We start from the raw sequence: 20828 nt of genomic DNA on the forward strand, positions 1-20828 counted from the left end.
CTGTGAGGCAGCAGGTCTAAATCCAGATCATTGGGGCTGTGAGGCAGCAGGTCTAAATCCAGATCATTGGGGCTGTGAGGCAGCAGGTCTAAATCCAGATAATTGGGGCTGTGAGGCAGCAGGTCTAAATCCAGATCATTGGGGCTGTGAAGCCGCAGCCATACTTGCAATACCACTGTTGGTGAATAAAGAAAGGAGTTGGAGCACTCTGCCCAAATTATGATACATTTCATATCTAGATAGCAATGGGAAAATAAGTCATAGATTATCTGTTGCCCTGATCCTTCCAATCCTGGGAGGTGCATGGCGAGTTGGAATACAAGTTCCTTTCTGCTGAATTGTAGCTCCATGCTTATGTTTCTGGTCCAATTAAGTTTTTTGAATAATAATAATAACCAGCTCTCCCCAGATGTTGACATTGAGCAATTGACTGAGGTAAAACTATTGAAGAGTTTGGGGAGGGAATTAGATGCCCTCGTGTTGGTAATGTCTGACATTTTTGTGATGAATATTAATTTCCACTCATCAACCCAAACATGAATGTGTTCCAAATGTTACAACATGAAAGAATTCATTTTCTGAGGAGTGGTGTTTGGAAATACAGCATTCAATAGTAAACATTCCCATATTTGATTTATGATGGAAAGAAAGACTTTGTTCAGGCAGTTGAGAATGTTTGGCCCAGGATACCCACCAAAGGAAATCCTGAAGTGACCACCTTGGTCCAAAGTCAGTAGTATCCAAAAATCATGTTTGTTTTGTTTTGTGCTATCTGTGAGTTAAATTGCTGTTTTAGGTTATCATTGATTCCTACCTATCATTGATTGTTGCTAACAAAGCCTGGTCTGGGATATCCTCATTGATTTTGTCATTCCAATTTCCTATAGATTACTTCAACATCAAATTGCCCTCCTCTCTATTTGTGGTCACCATTCACAATTATTTATTTATTGCCAATGCAATTGTGACTAATCTCCTGTTATTTAAAATGAAAGCTACTTCTACCTGACTGACTTGTGCAGATGAAATTTAATCCTGATGAGTGCGAAGGGGTGTATTTTGAGAAGTAAAATACAGTAGAACATATTACAGTAAATGGTAGGGCACAAGGCAATGTTGATGGGCAGGCAGACACAGGAGTCCAAATCCATAGTTCCTTGAATGCAGCAAGACAAGGTGCTTTTAAACTACAGCACCCGGGTAGCCCTCCTGGGACCCAGGTGTGATTATTGGGGCAAAGCTGCCTCCAGCACCTTTTAAGCTGACGGGGGATAGCCCCAGTAAATCGCCAATCCAGCAATTTAAGGGGGATCCCGCCCGTGCAATAACATGCTAAGTGATGCGTCACACAAACTAGTTTCCCATGTCCACCCCACCAGCTTTCAGTCACTCCCCCACTGGCTGTCAGTCTCCTTCCCACCATCAGTTGCGCTGCCCCCACCCCATGGTAACTTCTTCTCTCCCCTTCCCCACGGTAGCGACTCTTCCCCTTCCCTGCAGTAGTGACTCACCTTCTCCATGATAGCGATCTTTCCACTCCACGGCCCTGCAGCAGTGACCTCTTTCTCCTGTCCCAATTGTGACAGGCGCTTCACCAGGGGTTTCCCTGTGATGCCAGTGCATAAGCACTGATGTCACTGGGACAACTGGTTCAGCCGTTTTCAGTTTCAAGCCGCAGGAGGATGTGACCTAGGTGAGTATTACTGGGTTTCCAGTTGAATTGGGACTACCCTGAGCAGGTCGGACCCTTTCAACCTGCTGCATGAGTGGGGCATTAACTGGGCAAATTGCCTGGATAACCCCATTTTACATGGCAGCTTGAAAAGGCCTACTGATGACTAGAGTGACAAAGAAGGCATGTAGTATACTTGGATGCATAGGTCATGCCATAGAATACAAAGTCATGTCATTGCGATAAAACTTGGCAAAACACTGGTAAAACTGCACTTGAAGTACTGTTACGAGCCCAAAGGACCCCAAAACCCAGCAGCAATTGATATTCGCCATGACAAATGGTTACTTAAACAAAATTTGCTTTTAATTATCATTAAACATGAAAACAGAATCAAACTTTAACTTATCTCTATTTTTAACTTACTAATTTAACCCAACTTAACCCCCTTCTAATTCTAAGCACACATGTATGTAATGTGTGTGTAAATTTAGGAATGTTCTCACTTCTCATTCCTCTAAGTTCACTGGTTACAGGCAATTCTTATACTGTGCACAGAATTTAACATGTATAAAGTTCACCAGGATTTGGTGCTTGAAAGGTAAATGGTTACCTCTCAGGAAGGTTCTTGTAGGTTTTATAGAGAGAGATGTGTTGTTCCAGGATTTCCACAACTGAGGCATTACCATTAGTCACCTCCGTGTCTTGCTGATGAAACTTGCCCCTTCAGGGTTCTCCAGATGATAACATCTTTCTTTCAGTTTACCACAGAATTCCTTTCTGTTTCCCCGATTCCAAGATAAACACTAGACAGCTGGTACTTTCAGCCATCCTCCACTCTGGAGCTTCTGTCTCAGTTCCAACAGCTTCTGCTTCAGTTTCAGCAAGCCTCTCTGCTTGTTACAGCTTTCAGTGTCCCACACATTTGCTGAGACAACTTTCTGTCTGTCTGTCTCTCTCTCTCTGAGACTCTATCTTGCTTGACTGATCCCCCTGTGCTTGCAAAACAACATGACCTTCTCCAGCAAACAATAGAAGTCAGTCTTCTGGTTCATCTGTTGTTTTTAGGTCAACAATAACCCATCAGTGACCTTTGAGCACTCTTGTCAAAAGCCTTGTAAAAAGGTATAAGGAGACAGTATGTCTCTTGCTGTTGCTTTAAGACAATAGTCCATTCATTCAACAATTAACATCAGCTTGTGAAGTCTTCATAGGCATTCTTCAGTTTCTGTAATATGAATTCTCTAGTATGTCAAATAAGATCTGTTTTAAAGTGTGTGTATGTAAACTACCCTAACTTTTCCCAATTTATCTCCCAAAAATATTTCTATATATTCTGTCACAGTACAATTTGCAGTTCTGGTCACCACAAAACATGAAGAATGAGATTTCATTAGAGAAAATACAGAGCAAATTCACCAGATGCCACCTGGATTATTGTGCTTTGGTTTAAGGGAGAAGTGACCTGTAGGAAATATGTAAGATTTTAAGGTATATATTTAGGGTAGATAATCAAAATCTTTCTCTCATACCAGGGGTATAAAATTAGAGTGGATAATTTTAAGGTGGGAGGAAGGTGATCTTGGGGTAAGATTTTTGTTCACAGAGCGTATTTGATATCTGGTCTGTGCTGCCAGAGGAGGTGGTGGAATCAGAAATTAATGCCAGTTTAAATGTTAAGGCATTGGACAAATTCTGCCTGCCCCTCAGGAAAAAGAATACTCAGGGTTGTAAGTGATGAACTTTGTAAGATTTTTATGGGTGAAAAAGTCAGCTTGGTTGTGATGACTCAAAGACCCCATTTTTGTGCTGCATTATTCCAAGGCTCCATGACAAGATGAAATTTGAGGAATGATCATGCAAAGGAAATTAATGAAGTTATTCATGCAGGACAGCCTCTGGGGTCTACTTAGTTAGTGTGCAAGTTAGGTGCATCAGATGAGCATTAATAAAACTTGAAATGTAAATTGGACAGTAAAGGTTAAATGACTTTTCTGTATTGGGCTGAATGTGAGCTTGCAATGTGCCATTAAATCCCATCTGTTTGCACTAGTATGTGAAGAAAATGTGACGGTAATGGAAATTTCTCAGCACCCGTAAAAGTGTTTAATTAATAGAGTGCAAGATAAATTGCTCTCAGCAAGGCTAACACTTGAAACAAAAGCTAAGGAATACATAAAGCAAAACTGTCATGAATTTCAATGTACGAGATGTATTTACAATAAGTATACAGGTACTCTGTGATTTACACCATAATTGGGACTGTATCTCAAAATTGACATAAGTTGGAATTTTGCCCACTTGTGTGGAGTACTGAATTCTTAAAGCATCCAACAGTATTTTTTTTGGGCAGTTTGCAACCTTTGAAAGGTTTGGGATTAGATAAGTTCCAGCTTGCTTTTGTATATTGAGCTTTATCTGTAGCGAAAAAATGTATTGCTAGTACGTGGAAAGATACAAATATGATTGATATTAATAGATGGCATAATGAGATGAAATATTGTTTAATAATGGAAAAATTATGTATGTTTCACAAGATAATTATAATTTTTTATTAATAAGTGGCTGTTATACTCAGAATATTTACATTTCAATTTATATTGATTAGATTTTAAAATGTATATTTAATTTTTTTTTAATATTCTTTCTTTTTTCTTTTTTTATGGCTCTCCTTAGCAGAATTGGCTGAAGGGGGCGGGGGTTCTTTTCTTTTTTTTTGATATATATAGAAAAAAAATGTTCATGTTTAATTGCTGTATACGTCATATATTATTTGTTTTTTGAACGAAGAAATAAAGTTTTTAAAAAAAGAAGTCTTAAAGCAAACTTCTTAATCAAATATTGTATTTGACAAACTATAACAGGATGCATGTGTGAGAGTTAAACTTCCTGAAGATATTGAATTTGCGGCCTTAACTCTCACATTTGCACCAACTAAACTCAAATACGCAAACCAACAGAAGACTCGTGCTTGTGCACAGGAATCAAGATGGCCGTGCTCAGCCTATGGACCCTGTGATGCCAAATAACAAAGCAAGAACGCACATTTTGGCTCTTTCATGCCCTGTATCCCTGTAATATTTTTCAAATACAGCATAAACTGTGTAAATTTTATATATTTTTTAAAAATTCAGTAGTATGTGTGAATAAACGTAAGTCGCATAGGTCGCAAGTCAGGAAGTACCTGTATTTGTAGAATTCAAGATCAGCCATCAGTAAATTAGTGTGACTTTGTCTGGAGCAGTGGAGTCTCATAGTAGGGTTCAATGATCATGTTGCTGTTGCTTAGGTTGAGGCAGGTGCCATCCAGCTCACTTACTTTGTACTGTTATGAGCCCAGAGTATCCCAAAACCCAGCAGGAATAGATATTCACCAAGACAAATGGTTACTTAAACAAAAGTTGCTTTTAATTATCTTTAAACATGAAAACAAGATCAAACTTTAACTTAGCCCCCTTCTAGTTCTAAGCGCACATGTATGTAATGTGTGTGTAAGTTCAGAAAAGTTCTTTGATTCACAGTCCAATCTCACTTCTCACTCCTCCAAGTTTACTGGTTGCAGGCCATTCTTATACTGTGCACAGAATTTAATATTTATGAATTTCACCAGGCTTTTAGTGCTTGAAAGGTAAAGGGTTACCACTCAGGAAGATTCTTGTCTGTTTTCAAAGAGAGATTTGTTGCTCGTTGGACACCCACAATTGATCCCTTTCGATCAGCCACTTCAGTATCTTGCTGAAGAAACTTGCCCCATCACATTTTTCCAGATGATAACTGAAGTGCCAGTTAGTGAAGAAAATGAAGGCTGGATAGTTAAACAGGAATCATGGCTTTTATTAGCAGAAACTGGTGGTGCAATAATGAATGACAATGGGTGCATGCACAGTTCTACCCAAGGGCAGTGTCTTTAGTGGTAGAGATAATACATTTCCAATGTCAGTAAAGCAGACTAAACACAGCGAGAGACTGACAGCACAACACAGATTCACCACAGTCTCCCACCAACAGAAGTAGGGTTAAAATTAAAAGGACAGCTGCTAAAGTAATATTCAAACAGGCAAGCACATCTTTTCTTTCTTTGGCTTGGCTTCGCGGACGAAGATTTATGGAGGGGTAAAGTCCACATCAGCTGCAGGCTCGTTTGTGACTGACAAGTCCGATGCGGGACAGGCAGACACGGTTGCAGCAGTTGCAAGGGAAAATTGGTGGGTTGGGGTTGGGTGTTGGGTTTTTCCTCCTTTGTCTTTTTACAGTGAGGTGAGCTCTGCGGTCTTCTTCAAAGGAGGTTGCTGCCCGCCGATCTGTGAGGCGCCAAGATGCACGATTTGAGGCAATATCAGCCCACTGGCGGCGGTCAATGTGGCAGGCACCAAGAGCTTTCTTTAGGCAGTCCTTGTACCTCTTCTTTGGTGCACCTCTGTCTCGGTGGCCAGTGGAGAGCTCGCCATATAACACGATCTTGGGAAGGCGATGGTCCTCCATTCTGGAGACATGACCTACCCAGCGCAGTTTGATCTTCAGCAGCGTGGATTCGATGCTGTCGGCCATCTCGAGTACTTCGATGTTGGAGATGAAGTTGCTCCAATGAATGTTGAGGATGGAGCGGAGACAATGCTGGTGGAAGCGTTCTAGGAGCCGTAGGTGATGCCGGTAGAGGACCCATGATTCGGAGCCGAACAGGAGTGTGGGTATGACAGCGGCTCTGTATACGCTAATCTTTGTGAGATTTTTCAGTTGGTTGTTATTCCAGACTCTTTTGTGTAGTCTTCCAAAGGCGCTATTTGCCTTGGCGAGTCTGTTGTCTATCTCGTTGTCGATCCTTGCATCCGATGAAATGGTGCAGCCGAGATAAGTAAACTGGTTGACCGTTTTGAGTTTTGTGTACCCGATGGCCAGCAAGCACATCTGCTATAAGCATAATACAACAGTGAAATAAATGGCATTGAGAATTCACTGACATAGTCAAAACAAGGCTAGTAACTATCAGAGCAATCAGAATATAATGAGATGTTTATGAATAGTGGAGCCTCTCGGGTTGTTTGCAAATGCAAGAAGACTTCCTTATTGGAGCAGGTGGTAGTTTTGCAAGAGAGACAACCTTGGGAACAGGCGGTGTTGATACAGTTCCCTGTTCTGTAGTGTGAGAAGGCAGGACTTCTGGACCCATTCCAGAATCACCAGCATGAGGCAGTGTGGCCTCATCATGGCCATCTGAATGCTTACTAGGCATCACAGGCTTAAGTTATTCAATATCTCTTTTGATTCCTTCCACTTTCTTCAAATTATAGATGTCCTTTTGTAGGCTATGCATTGCAGTCCATGTTCCAAACGTACTGTGGAACCACTTGCTAACTCTTTCTCTGCTGCATGTACAGTCAGTACTGACTCCTGGCCCCAGCCCCCATGTAGAATTCACCAAATATATCAATATTGCCACTCCTTTCCACTTTCAGCATGATTACCCCACAGATAGGTTTACTTGCTCTTTTCTTTCCCCCCCCCCCCCCGCCACCTTCTCCAGCCCCTGCATCTAGCAGATAATTCTTAGATCCTTTCACCAACTGCAACAACCCCCATCAGCCATATCATCTTTTCTTTCTGCTTTTCATGGGGATCCATGACTCGCTGAATCACTCTTCCCTCCCCACTCATCTCACTCCCCCCACCCCAACACTTTCTGCTGTCAGCAGGCGAGGGTTAACACCTGTCCCTACATTTCTCGCTCAGTTCCCTATAGCTTTTCCAAGTGAAAGTTTCACATGTGCCTTCTCCAACATCATCTACTATATTCAGTGCTCCTGTTGCAGCTTCCTCTATATCAGTCGGACCAAAGCAGACTAGATGACCACTTTGCTAAGCACCTATGCTCTGTCCTCATATACCAGCAAAAGTTCGTGGTTTCCAGCCATTTTAATTCCCATCCTCATTCTCAATCTCCTACATTGCCAGAGTAAAGCCAAACACAAACTTGAGGAGCGGCACACCATATTCTGCCTGCAAAGCATAGGAATTAGGAGCAGAATTAGGCCAGTCTGTGCCACCATTCAAATACATCTGATGTATTTCTCCTTACAACCCCATACTTCCATATCATCTGCACACTTGCCTATAAAGGCATCAATTCAGTAATCAAAATCACTTACGAGCTTTAAAAGTAATGGACCCTACCCTGAAGAATTTCTATTTTGATTTCTTCCACATTCCTCAAATCATAGTGTAACAGAGTATATAGATAAATTTCTAGGAGATAAATTGGGAAAGGTTTGTTACAGTAGGTCACATGCAAACACTTTAAAACATATCTCATTTGAAATGCTAGATATAGTGGCTTCTCACACCTTTTTACAAGAGCTTTGAAGAGTGCTCAAGAGACATCACTAATGGATTCTTGTTTGCCCAAAAGCAAAAGATGAAAGATAATGCCGGCTCTGCTATTGTCTGCAGGAGACTTGCTGTTCAAAGAGGGTCATGTGGTTTTGCAAGCAGAGAGAGTCAAACAGGCATTCTCTCAGTCTCAGAGTGTGTGTGTGTGTGTGTGTGTGTGTGTGTGTGTGTGTGTGTGTGTGTGTGCGAGAGAAAGAGAAGGGGAGAGTTCACTTGACAGTGTCAGCCAGTAGAAGTTGCTGGGACTGAAACCGGTCAAGCTGGCAAGCTTTTGGAAGGCAGCCTGGTCGAAGCCCTTGTGGTTCATGCAAGAGGAGAGGACTGGCTGTCTAATGTTTCTCTTGGAATAAAAGGAACAGAAAGAAACTCTGTGGTGGCCTGAAAGAAAGAGGTTATCATCTGGAGAACCCTGACGGGGAAAGTTTCGTCAGCAAGACATTGAGGTGACTGATGGAAGTACATCAGTTGTGGATGTCCTAGAACAACACATCTCTCTCTGAAAACCAACAAGAACCTTTCTGAGTGGTAACCATTTACCTTTTGAGTACCAAAGCCTGGTGAACTTTATAAATGTTAAATTCTTTGCACAGTATAAGAATTGCCTGCAACTAGTGAACTTGGAGGAATGAGAAGTGAGATTTGACTGTGAATCAAAGAACTTTTCTGAACTTATACACACATTACATACATGTGCACTTAGAATTAGAAGGGGATTAAGTTAATAATAGATAAGATAAAGTTCATTTCTGTTTTCTTGTTTAAAGAAAGGCCGACATGGCCTGTTTCCGCTCCTTAAAAAAAATGGTTATATAATTGAAGGCAACTTTTGTTTAAGTAATCATTTGTCTTGGTGAATATCTACTGCTGCTGGATTTATGGGTCCTCTGGGCTCATAACAATGGATTTGATCCTATGGAACAGCCAACCAAAATAGGCCTCTTTATTCCAACTCTGCCTTCTGCCAGTCAGCCAAACTTCTATTCATGCCAGTAACTTTGCCATAATACCACGGCCTCCTAACTTCTGAAAATCCAAGTAAACAACATCCCCTGACTCTCTTTTGTCTTTCCTACTCATTACTTCCTCAAAGAATTCCAACAGATTTGTCAGACAAGATCTCCCCTGAAGGAAACCATGCTGACTTCCACCTATTTTAACGTGTTTTCAAGTACTCAAAAACCTTCTTTCTTAATAATACTCTCTAGAATCTTGCCAATCACTGAAGTCAGGCTAACTGGCTAATAACTTCCTGTCGTTTTCCTCTTCCTTCTTAAAATGTGGAGTGACTTTTGCTAATTTACAGACCTCTGGAACTATTCCTGACTGCTGAAACCATTAGCAATTTCTGAAAGATGACTATTAATATACTTACATTGTCTTCTTCCTACCCCCCACCCCCCCCCCCCCCCATCACCATTTTAGAAACCTGGACTCTAGTCCATCTAGTCCAGATGACTTGTCTACCTTCAGCTTTCCAAGCATTTTTCCTTAGTAGTGGTCTGTGACACTCTGATATATCTGGAATGTAACTGGTGTTTTCCACAATGAAGACTGATGCAAAATATCTATTGAGTTCATCCACCATTACTTTTTCCCCATAACCTCTTCTCCAGTATTATTTTCCTGCACTGATGTCCACTCTTGATTCTCTTTTGGTCTATATTATTGAAAAGATAATATACTGTCTCCCAACTCCACCCCACCTGTCTTCATCTGTCCACTCCTCTGTCCTCCCATTACCCCGAGCCCTCCCACCCCTTTCAAGATTTTGACATTACGCTCAAGCCAGCAACAAGTGAAGACGCAATTCAAAAGGGTTAAATTTTAGCTCTAAAAATATAATGTCATTACCCAATAAAGCATCTTTAACAAATATGCAGATATCTTATCTTTATAAGCAGTGTGTATGTTTTTTTAAAAAAACCCCTGACCATTACAATCTGTGCCCCATTATTCAAAAAGAAAAAAATTCCCAAAAAAACCCAGGTTAGACAGTTAAGTAAGTCGGTCAAAAAACACAGTCCACAGAATTCAATCTCAAAATTCAATGTCCAAGTTCAGTTCTTTAACTGATAACAAAGGACGTTATATTGAATGTTGGAGAGAGAAATGACTGGTGTTGCATTGCAAATCCTCACTTACAAATCCTCACTTATGAGATATCTGCCTTTCACACAGCTCTCCAGCTGCCCTCTGCTGCTCCAATTTCTGCTGTCTGTTTCACAGCTGCATTCTCCCTTTGTTCTCGAAAGTTCCAAGCAATTGGTGAGTCAGCACTCAGCTGTACACAAGTTGCACAGAGTTCTTAGCCAAAATCCATCCTTTATAATAACATTCGTCAGTCCATGGTCCATAACAGACCCAAAACAGTGAATGCCAATTTCCTTCATTGGAAGTTGTCTGATCCTTTGAATTTCTTCATTTATCAATTTTTTATTGATTTTTATAATAAATACAGTAAAATGAAGAAAAGAAGATGAAACTGAAAATACAAAAATTATATATATAATAGATAGATAAAGCTTCAAACAGTATAAACAATACTCCCTCCACTGCACTGGATGAAGACAGAAAAGACATCAGAATATATATATATAACATCTAATCTATTTTATTAAAAAAAAGAAAACTAACCAAAAATATAATTTTGAGCAGCTTATCCTGAGGGTTACATATATTTTGTAGCTTTTGATTCATACTGCGAATCAAAAAACAAAGGTAAGACTATATCTCATCTGGAAGAGTGAGTACATTTAATCACATTAAAAACATTTACACCAAATGAAAATAAGACATAAAAGGTCACCATGTATCTTCATAGTTCTAAGTTTAAAGACATGATATGAGAGAACTGTTGGAGGTCTGTGGTCTTTCTATTTGCCAACAATACAGAGAAGGCCTTAATCCATTGCTCAGGTGCATAAAAATTCACTATAACTGGTTCAATAACCCCCAAAAAGAGCAGTTATTGGATTGGGTTGTAGCTCCACTTGAAATACAATTGGAAAAAAATATTAAATGATTTTTTTTTTCCCAATAGATTTCTAAGGATGTACCAATATCAGATTTGCATCTGTTACAAGTAGGGTTACTATTAGAAAAGGTACACACCAGCATGATGCACAACTTTGAATTGAATTAATGAATGTCGGGTACATATTGAAGATGTATTCACCAGTTTAAGAATCTTGTCCCATAGATCCTCTAATAATGGTCTGCAAGTTCCAATTCCCAAGCCTTTTTAATCTTATCATGAAATACTGGACATAATTTCAATAATCTATCCTATATATTTCCAATTAGTCCTTCCTGAGAAGGATTCAATTGAAAAATAATATCAATTAGATTTGGTGGATATACAAATGGAAAGTCCAGTAATATAGTATTTAAGAAATTTCTAATCTACAAATATCTAAAAAAATGAATATTTAGTAAGTCATATTTACATGCCAGCTGTTCAAAAGACATTAAACAACCATCCTGAAATACATTTTCAAAGGAAATAATACCTTTGATTTTCCATATAGAGAAAAATTGAACAATTATTGATGGTAGAAAAAAATAATTATGAGAGAGAGCACTAGATAAAACAACATTTTTTAAATTAAAAAAATTCCTAAATTGGAACCAGATTTGCAGTATATGTTTGAGTATGGGCTGAGATATATCCTTTTTGATCCAATAAACCAATAAAGAGACCTCTGAATTTCTTCCAGCTGCTTGTCTTCCTTCTCTGGTTCCAGCATTACAGTCTCTTGTATTGCTAATCTTTGTCTTGTTGAAAGCCCAATATTTACAGATAATGCTGTCTATTTTTTCCCAGCATCTCATCTCTCTTTTCCTGGAACACAATATTGTAGTTGTGCAAATCACTGCTTGAGCCACGTCAAGAGCTTTGTGTAGAGCTTTAGTCTCCTTCTCTGAGGAAGAATGTTTTAACCATGGTGAAGGAATGACAGTTATACTTGAAAGATTTCTAGGGTGGCAGGGCTGACATGCGAGGAGAGGTTGGTTAGGCTCTCATTGGAGCCTGTAAAATTTGAACAGCATTAGACAGATGAGATATAGGGAAGATGGTGATGTTCCCAGTGGCTGAAAAGTTCAGAAAAGGGATCACAGCCTTGGATGAGATTAGGTGCTGAACCTGTGGAATTGTCCACCACAACGCAGAGCATGCCAAGTCATTAAGTATTTTCAAGAAGGAATTAAATTCCAAAAGGATGAAGAGATATGGGAAGAAGTCAGGAACTGAAATTTGTATTTTGAGCCATCCAAAAACAACAGTTAATAAGAAAAAGATTTGTCTTTATTAAGCATACTAGTCACTAACTTCTGAGCTGGGGCCAGAGAGAGAGCCATACGTTTACTAGGCATAAGAACATCCCAGACAGACAATTAAAACTGATTATTTCATCATCCAAAGTCATCTGAATTAATTACTTCAGCCATTTCCTGGGTTCTTAAGTAAGCAGTATCCATAATGCCTTTTAACACAGAAGCAATAATTGACTTTTCCAGATGGTAAAGGCCTGTCAATGAGCAATCCATTCATAAATGGCTTCCAGCACAAATACAGCTCATTGAACCTTGCAATCTGTCAGCCATGATTTGATGCTGTAGAGAACTGGAGCACACAGCAAAACTGAGAGCTACATTTTGATCTAAAATTGTTTCAGCCAGGGTCGACGCCGGGGGGCATCTGCAGGCATTGCCCTCCCCCCCCCCCCCCCTGATGTGGTGCTGTGCGGTCTGGCCATCAGACCTGTCCCACTTCCTCTCGCATCACTAGTGTCTAGATTAACGCATGCTAGCAACTGTCCACCTGCCCCAAGTTGTGTCACTAGCAATAAAAAGAGCCTCCTCGTGCCCCACGTCAGGGGGGGAGGGAATGGCGTTTATGACAGGCAAGTCCCTGCCAGCAACCCCCCCACCCTCCCCCCCCCTCATTGATAAGTCCCTGCTAGCACCCCCACCATTAAATGAGGCCCCCTCAAAATCGCTAATGCCCCCCCTCAACATACGTTTTGGCACCGACCCTGGTTCCAGCCTAGAAATCCTCTCCTTATTGTTAACACTGATGCCTTAATATTATTGTGATACTAACAATTTACACGTGATAATTAAAGACCACCAACCAAGCATTCAGAAGGTGGATGTTACTGTGTATTGGAAGCAATCTTTCCAGATTTCTGCCAATTTCCTATGCAAGAAATCATATCTTTTAATTGTAGATGTGAATAACTGTTTGATGTCAACCATTTCCCAGCCTTTAGAAAAGGGCCAATATCAGGTGTTAAACCAGGATTTGTAACAATAAATACAAAGAGATGCCTATCAGATTTATATGCAAGAAAATGCCTTAAATACTGTACTGTTTCACTTGAATCTTCAAATGAAATTCTGGTATTACCTACCTTGTCTACCTCCCACTCATTCCCACTAGCGTAATTGTAATAAAGGTATTTGTATTGCTCTCTGGTTCTTGTGCTGGTCTTTCTATCTTGACAGTGAGGTCGAACTATTACATTGGCATAGTTGGAAAGTCTCGATGGAACGATCTCTTTGTATGAAGTAAGAGGCAACCAGGAAACCGGGATGTTGGAAGGAATTGAAGTTCACCTTCAGGACCCTTGATCCCGAACTCCATCACTGACTCCTGGGAGCAATGTGGTCTCCCACCCACAAAGAACCAGAGAGTGAAAGATAGTCAAAGTAAGATGAGGAATAAGACTAGAAAGGGTTTAAACAATAAGAATGGAATTGTACAAGGACAGAATTCTGTTTGTTGTCGCATAGTTTGTAAGTGCGCGCTGGTATAATTTTGTGAGAATTGTGTTGAACACGGTTCCATTCACAAATGGCTATGACTATTAGCAAGGGAAATTTAACTCAGAGGGTGGTGATAAAAGTATACTGAGAACTGTTTTGGAAACAGTTGGTTTGAAAAAGGCTACCTTTGCTAGTCGGGGAAATTAACTTTTACATCGTCTGAGAATCATGACCTTAACTCGGAGACTGGTTACAAAAGTATCAATTCATTCAAAAAAGGCTACATTTGTTAGTTGAGGAAATTATACAGTTAATCACAGTTTAACTCAGTCTAATGCAGAGTAAGAAAACAGTCTGAAAATCAGGTCAGGATGTGGGGCAAGCTATGGACAAAAGCACTTTTTGGGAATCCCAATTGCATGTCTGGCATATCGACCCTAATCCTTGCTTGGTAACCAAAGTGAAGCTAATAATGATTTGCAGCTCCTGCCCTATCATCCCCTGTGCAGTATATATATTCTTTATTTTGAAGATTCTGACATTAAACTTTTCTCCATGAGTTACAGAAATAACTATTGGAATGAGTTTCACATCAAACTAGAAGGTGCTAAGTGGAGGCATCTAAGTGTCAAGTCAAAACAGAAGCCCTGTAGAAGGCATCACTCAATTGTGATCAATATTTAAATAAAAATGAATTACAGATCACAAATGGTTAAAATTTAAATAAAGAATGGTCCAGCACCAATTACAAAATATTAAATTGAATTAGCATCGGACTTGTCAGCCACAAACGAGCCTGCAGCTGACGTGGACATTATCCCTCCATAAATCTTCGTCCGCGAAGCCAAACCAAAGAAAAGAAAGATTACTATGGAAAAAAATAAGTACACAATTTATAGCGTGGGAAAATACAGACGCAAGCAATTTATAAAAAATAAACGTGAGCAGATCGCAACAGGCTGAAAATCTACAAGTTCTGTTCAGTTCACTTACACTCTCTTGCCCAGACTTCACCTTAGAGAGGGGGGGAGAGAGACTTTGCTATCCCCTGTTGTAATTGTTGTATCCTGTTGTAACAACCTTTTGTTGTTCTGCTAATCTGTTTTCTTTGGCTTGGTTTCGCGGATGAAGATTTATGGAGGGGTATGTCCACGTCTGCTGCAGGCTCGTTGGTGACTGACAAGTCCGATGCGGGACAGGCAGACACGGTTGCAGCAGTTGCAAGGGAAAATTGGTTGGTTGGGGTTGGGTGTTGGGTTTTTCTTCCCTTGTCTTTTGTCAGTGAGGTGGGCTCTGCGGTCTTCTTCAAAGGAGGTTGCTGCCTGCCGAACTGTGAGGCGCCAAGATGCACGGTTGGAGGCAATATCAGCCCACTGGCGGTGGTCAATGTGGCAGGCACCAAGAGATTTCTTTAAACAGTCCTTGTACCTTTTCTTTGGTGCACCTCTGACTTGGTGGCCAGTGGAGAGCTCGCCATATAACACGATCTTGGGATCGTATCTGTATGCACGTATTAAGTGCATTTTAAGTGTTGTTTCATTCCTTATACTGCACTGAATCCACGTTAAATTTTCTACTTAACACTATTCAACGATAATACATATTATTAATAAAAGCAGGCTAGTAATTAATAGTTTATAAAATATATGGAAATAAATTTTAGGCATTATAAAGTCATTTATCAGTGCCTATTTTATTCTCTTGCTTCTGAAAATTTCATACAATAATTAAACATGGTAGAAGAGAAGTAGCATTGTCTGATCAATTTTTACATTTAAATAAAAATACATTTATTGCTTTCAGAAGATTAACTACTTTGGAACTCTTTTTCGATAGAATGTAAGCAACATATTGAAGGCAAAGATGCTTAAATCTGTGTTGAAGAGCTGAGAAGTTTTTACTTGGAGCAGAAAAATGCTTATGACATCTGTGGCTATCAGTGGGAAATGCAGCATTTCAACTTTCCAAATCAGCACAGATGAGATTTAAATGTAATGTATGAGTTAAATAATGTTCCAGCATGGGTAAATACAGAACTTGATAAAATAGGAGAAACAGAATGGAATGCAAAATGGCTAATAGCAATAAAGAAACACCCATGCTGAAACATTTAATTGAATTTTTGGAATAAAGTTGATAAAGAGATTGGAGGAAGAGGTTTAATGACTGGAAGAACAGCTTTATTTCAAAATAGACTTATTCCATTTTCTATGGAAAATAAATTTCTAAAAATCTGGCAAAATTATGGTATTAGGAAAATTATAGATTGTTTTGAAGATGGGAAATTTATTACTTTTAGTAGAATGAAGGAAAAATTTAAGATATTGGAAAATACAATATTTTGTTATTATCAGGTTAAGAGATTCTTATGTGAAATTTTTGGTCAAGATTTAGTATTACCAGCAGAGACAGAAGTAGAATTATTATTAAGTAATATGGATGTAAAGTAATTTATTTCAGAGATGTATGAATTATTACAAAAGAAGACTCGAAAAGGAGTTCATAAATCAACACTTAAATGGGAGGTAGATTTAAATAAACAACTAGAGGAGCATAGATGGATTCAAATATGTAGAGACAGTATGAAAAGTACAATAAATTTGAGATATTGGTTATTTCAATATAATTTTATCCATCAGTTATATTTAACACCACAAAAGTTACACAATATGAATTATATTTATTCAGATTTATGCTTTGGTTGTGGACAAGCAGTTGGTATTTTTTTGCATTCTACTTGACAGTGTTCTACAATTAAAACTTTTTGGCTTGATTTGGGTAATTTATTAGAATGAATAACTGGAGTAAGATTCCCACAGGATCCAATGTTATTTTTATCAGGAGATGTTAGAGGAATTAAACCTAAATTAAAATTGAATATGTATCAAGTAAAATGTGTTCAAATTGCTTTGGCAAGAGCTAGAAAATGTATTGCTAATGGATATCATCAAATGATAAAAGAGGAGGGAATGTGAAAGTTTGTATTTTGATCCATCCAAAAACAAGTTATTAAGAAAAAGCACTGCAGATTTGACTTTATTAAGCACTCTAGTCACGAGCGTCTGAGCCACATGTTTACTAGGCATAAGCACATCCAGGCAAACAATTAAAACCAATAATCTCATCATCCATAATCATTAATTACTTTGGCCATATCTTGGGTAACTAGCACTACAGCAGACTTACAGTATCCATAATGCCTTTTAACACAGAAACTCTAACTGACTTTGCCAGTTGAGTCAAGGACCTGTCAACGAGCAACCCATTCATAAATGGCTTCCCGCACAATTTATCAGCTGTGATTTGAGCTGTCAGTAGCTGTAAGGCGCACCCAGCAACACTGACGGCTCCAGTTAGGTTTTGATCTAATATTGTTCCACCCTAGAAACTCCTTTCTCCATTGTTAACATTGATGGCTTAATATTATTGTGAGACAGACTATTTACATGTGATAATTAAAGACTAAAAATCAGGCATACCGAACCTGGATGTTACTGTGTATTAGAAGATATCTTTCATGATTTCTGCCAATTTCCTATGAAATAAATTATATCTTTTAATTATGACTTGTACATGTGAATAGCTGTTTGACATCAATGATTTCCCTGACTTCATTAAAGGCCAATACCAGGTTTTAAACAAGGGCTTGTAACAATAAATTAAAAGAGATGTCTATCAGATTTGTATGCAAGAAAGTGCCTTAAATGCTGTACTGTTTCACTTGAATCTTCAAATGAGATTCTGGTATGACCTAAGGTGACCTTGTCTACCTTACCTTAACACCACCTAGCTAGTGTAATTGTAATAAAGGTGTTTGTATTGCTCTATGGTTCTTGTGCTTGTCTTTCTATCTTGACAGCGGGGACAAACTATCACAGAACAAGGTAGTGACGTGGATGATCAACCTTGATTGGGTTGCACTTTGGAGCAGCCAGAAGGACTGAATGGCCTCCTCCTGCTCCTACCTTGTATGTTTCTGTGTCATGGAGAATGATGCTGAAAAACATCACTGAGGTAGAAAATTTGCTGTGACATTAGAAGGCTGGGCAGGCTTGAATGGCTGTGCGGTCTACTTCAGCTTCCATTTCTTACATCCTTATGCACTTAGTTGGATAACTGGGACCTCTTTGTCCAAAGAATATCTTGTGTTTCATCGTTAGCTGGTCAAGGTAGATGCCTGAAATGCCAACTGAATTTTATTGTTTTAATTACTGATAGCAGATCTGCTGTGTGTTTTGATATTTCCAAGTATTTTGTTGTTTTCTTTTGTTTTTACAGTTGATGTGATCATTCATAAAACAAAATTACACATCAAACTGGAATAGGTATTATATGTATCCTCTTTTCAGATGAAACGCCCTGTGCAATCAACATGGAAAGAGAAGTGGCAGAACCTATACCAGAGTACACAGCTGAAGAGGAACGCACAGATAACCGATTATGGAGAACTGTTGTCATTGGGGAGCAAGAACACAGGATTGACATGAAAACTATTGAACCTTACAGAAAAGTTGTCTCTCATGGGGGTAAGACAGTTCATCCAAGTTCTTCTTTATGAAAGGAGAAAATCTACTTTGATAACTGAGGTTATGCACCAAGCAAGATGTTGGTGTTTATTTGTATCAACTCTGATTACATTTATTGGTAATTTGCAATAAATTATGAATTTTCATTAACGGATCTAGAGAAGCGAGCTCACTCACTTTCACTCACTTAAAACTATAGCTTCAGGTAAACAACTTTTTAAGTTCACATTTTTTATTTCTGAATTATAAATGATGTGTTTCTATGATAATAAATTGCATTAATTTTGATCTATGAAAAAGAAACAATCAGGAAAAAGGGGTAGAATTAAACTGTACCTACAAATTATTTATTTTGGAGTGGATCCATGCTCAGGGACCAATACACAGAACCATGAAGCTAAGTAAGGTACAGTCTAATAAAATACACGTCTTCTCTAATGTTTCTCCATAGCAAAAATAATCCAGAGTTTGCCAATAACAGAGATAAATTGTGTTCCATTCACTTCTCCGTCTGACCGAAGTCTCATGTGCATGGTTTCCTCCTCATGGTTTGTATTTTTTTGATAGTGATGGACCTAGACTGGACACATGTTCTAGTTAAACTCCTTTGAGGGATGACAAAAGAAGAGATTATTAAACATTAACCAACGCCAGGTGATCAACAATTAAGAATCTATTATTGAGAGGAAAAAAAATTGCAAATCATTCAGAGACAAAACAACTCTTATTAATCTCCAGGATCTGCATGGTGTAAATGAAAGCATTTTATCAAAACTAATTTATTAATGTTTTTCCATTCCAGATTCCTTTCAGAGGAAGAACATCTTTCCAAATTTAAATGAACTTTTATTTTCCCCCTATACTGTATACAGGTACAGGATCCTTTATCCGGACATCTAAAATCCGGAAAACTCCAAAATCCGGCAAGTGGGACCAGCGGTTGGGGGAGATGTGTGGGTGGCCAAGGGACCATCAGTCGGGGGAGACGTCCGAGCAGTCGAAGATCCACGGTCGGGGGAGACGGCCAAGGGACCGCGGTTGAAGGAGACGGCCGAGGGACCATGGTTGGGGAAGGCGGCCAGGGGCGGTGGTCGAGTGACCGCGGTCGGGGGAGACGTCCGGACGGCCGAGGGACCGGCGGTCGGGGGAGACGTGCGAGCGGCCGAGGGACCGGTGGTCAGGGGAGACGTCCGGACGGCCGTGGGACCGGCAGTCGGGGGAGACGTCCGGGCGGCTGAGGGATTGGTGGTTGGGGGAGACAGCCGATGGACCGGTGGTCGGGGGAGACATCCAGGCGGCCGAGGGGCTGCTATCGGGGGAAACGTCTGGGCGGCCGAGGGACCTGCGGTTGGGGGAGACAGCCGAGGGACCAGCAGTCGGGGGAGACATCCGGATGGCCGAGGGACAGAGGTCGGGGGAGACGTCCGGGCGGCCGAGGGACTGTCAGCCGAGGGACTGGCGGTTGTGGGAGACAGCCGAGGGATCGGCGGTTGGGGGAGACAGCCGAGGGATCGGCGGTCGGGTGAGACATCCGGGCGACCGAGGGACCGGTGGTTGGGGAAGACGTCCAGGCGGCCAAGGGTCTGGCGGTCGGGTGAGATGTCCAGGAGGCCGAGGGACTGTGGTTGAAGGAGGCGACTGGAAGGGGGTGGGGGTGGATACTGCACCACAATTCGGGTGGGCTTTCGGAAATCCGGTAAAATCCGAAATTCAGAGAACACTGTCCCCTAAGGGTTCTTGATAAAGGATCGTGTACCTGTACTGATGCAAATATTGCCTCAACTTTACTTAGATTCAATAGAAATAAACTAAATATTTAGCTCAGTAATTATGTACTTTTCACTGCTTATCAAGCATATTTTTCACAGAATATATGTCAGTAAAGAAATAGCATTATAGTTGATAGGTAGGTTCATTTCTTGCACTTTCCTCACTTATTTAGGTACAGGAAGAGAATAAAATGTAAATAATAACTGTGACAAATTTTTGAAACAACCTTCCCTGTGGACTAAATACACAAAAGTGATGGAGGAGCTCAACAGGTCACGCAGTGCCCATAAGAAGTAAAGATATATAACCAATCTTTCAGGCCTGAGCCTTTCATTAAGAGTATAAAACAGGCAGGCATCTGAATAAAATGGAGGGGGGAGGAAGGAAGGGGCAGGCAGGTGGAGCACAGCCCAATAGGCAAGAGGTCATAGATGGATATGGATGGGTGGGCAGAAACAAAAAAATGCTAAGAAATGATAGGGGAGGGGATAGCACTCTAAATGGAGGGGGAAACAGGAGGGCAGGGGAGCCAGAGAAGTTGATGCTAATACCATGTGTTTGGAGGGTGTCTTGATGGAATATTACATCCCTGATGGAATATTACATGTAGATCCGCCAATTTCCAGGTTGCTTCAAACTGAGTGCATAAGGCCGTGGACAGACATTTTGGTGTGGGAATGTGTGACATTTAACTGGTTGGAATGGTT

At 40.1% G+C, this 20828-nt stretch overlaps 1 protein-coding gene across 13 annotated transcripts in view; it reads left to right on the top strand.

The window, feature by feature from the left end:
- LOC138760114 (protein prune homolog 2-like) overlaps positions 1-20828 on the top strand; it is a 134884-nt gene that overhangs the window by 68046 nt on the left and 46010 nt on the right. For all 13 annotated transcript variants that reach the window (XM_069930502.1, XM_069930516.1, XM_069930517.1 and 10 more), the window contains one exon: positions 18175-18351. In XM_069930502.1, the coding sequence (XP_069786603.1) occupies positions 18175-18351 (177 nt within the window). The remainder of the gene's footprint in view (positions 1-18174; positions 18352-20828) is intronic.

The sequence above is a fragment of the Narcine bancroftii genome, chromosome 1, assembly GCF_036971445.1.
Source record: "Narcine bancroftii isolate sNarBan1 chromosome 1, sNarBan1.hap1, whole genome shotgun sequence".
NCBI lineage: Eukaryota > Metazoa > Chordata > Chondrichthyes > Torpediniformes > Narcinidae > Narcine > Narcine bancroftii.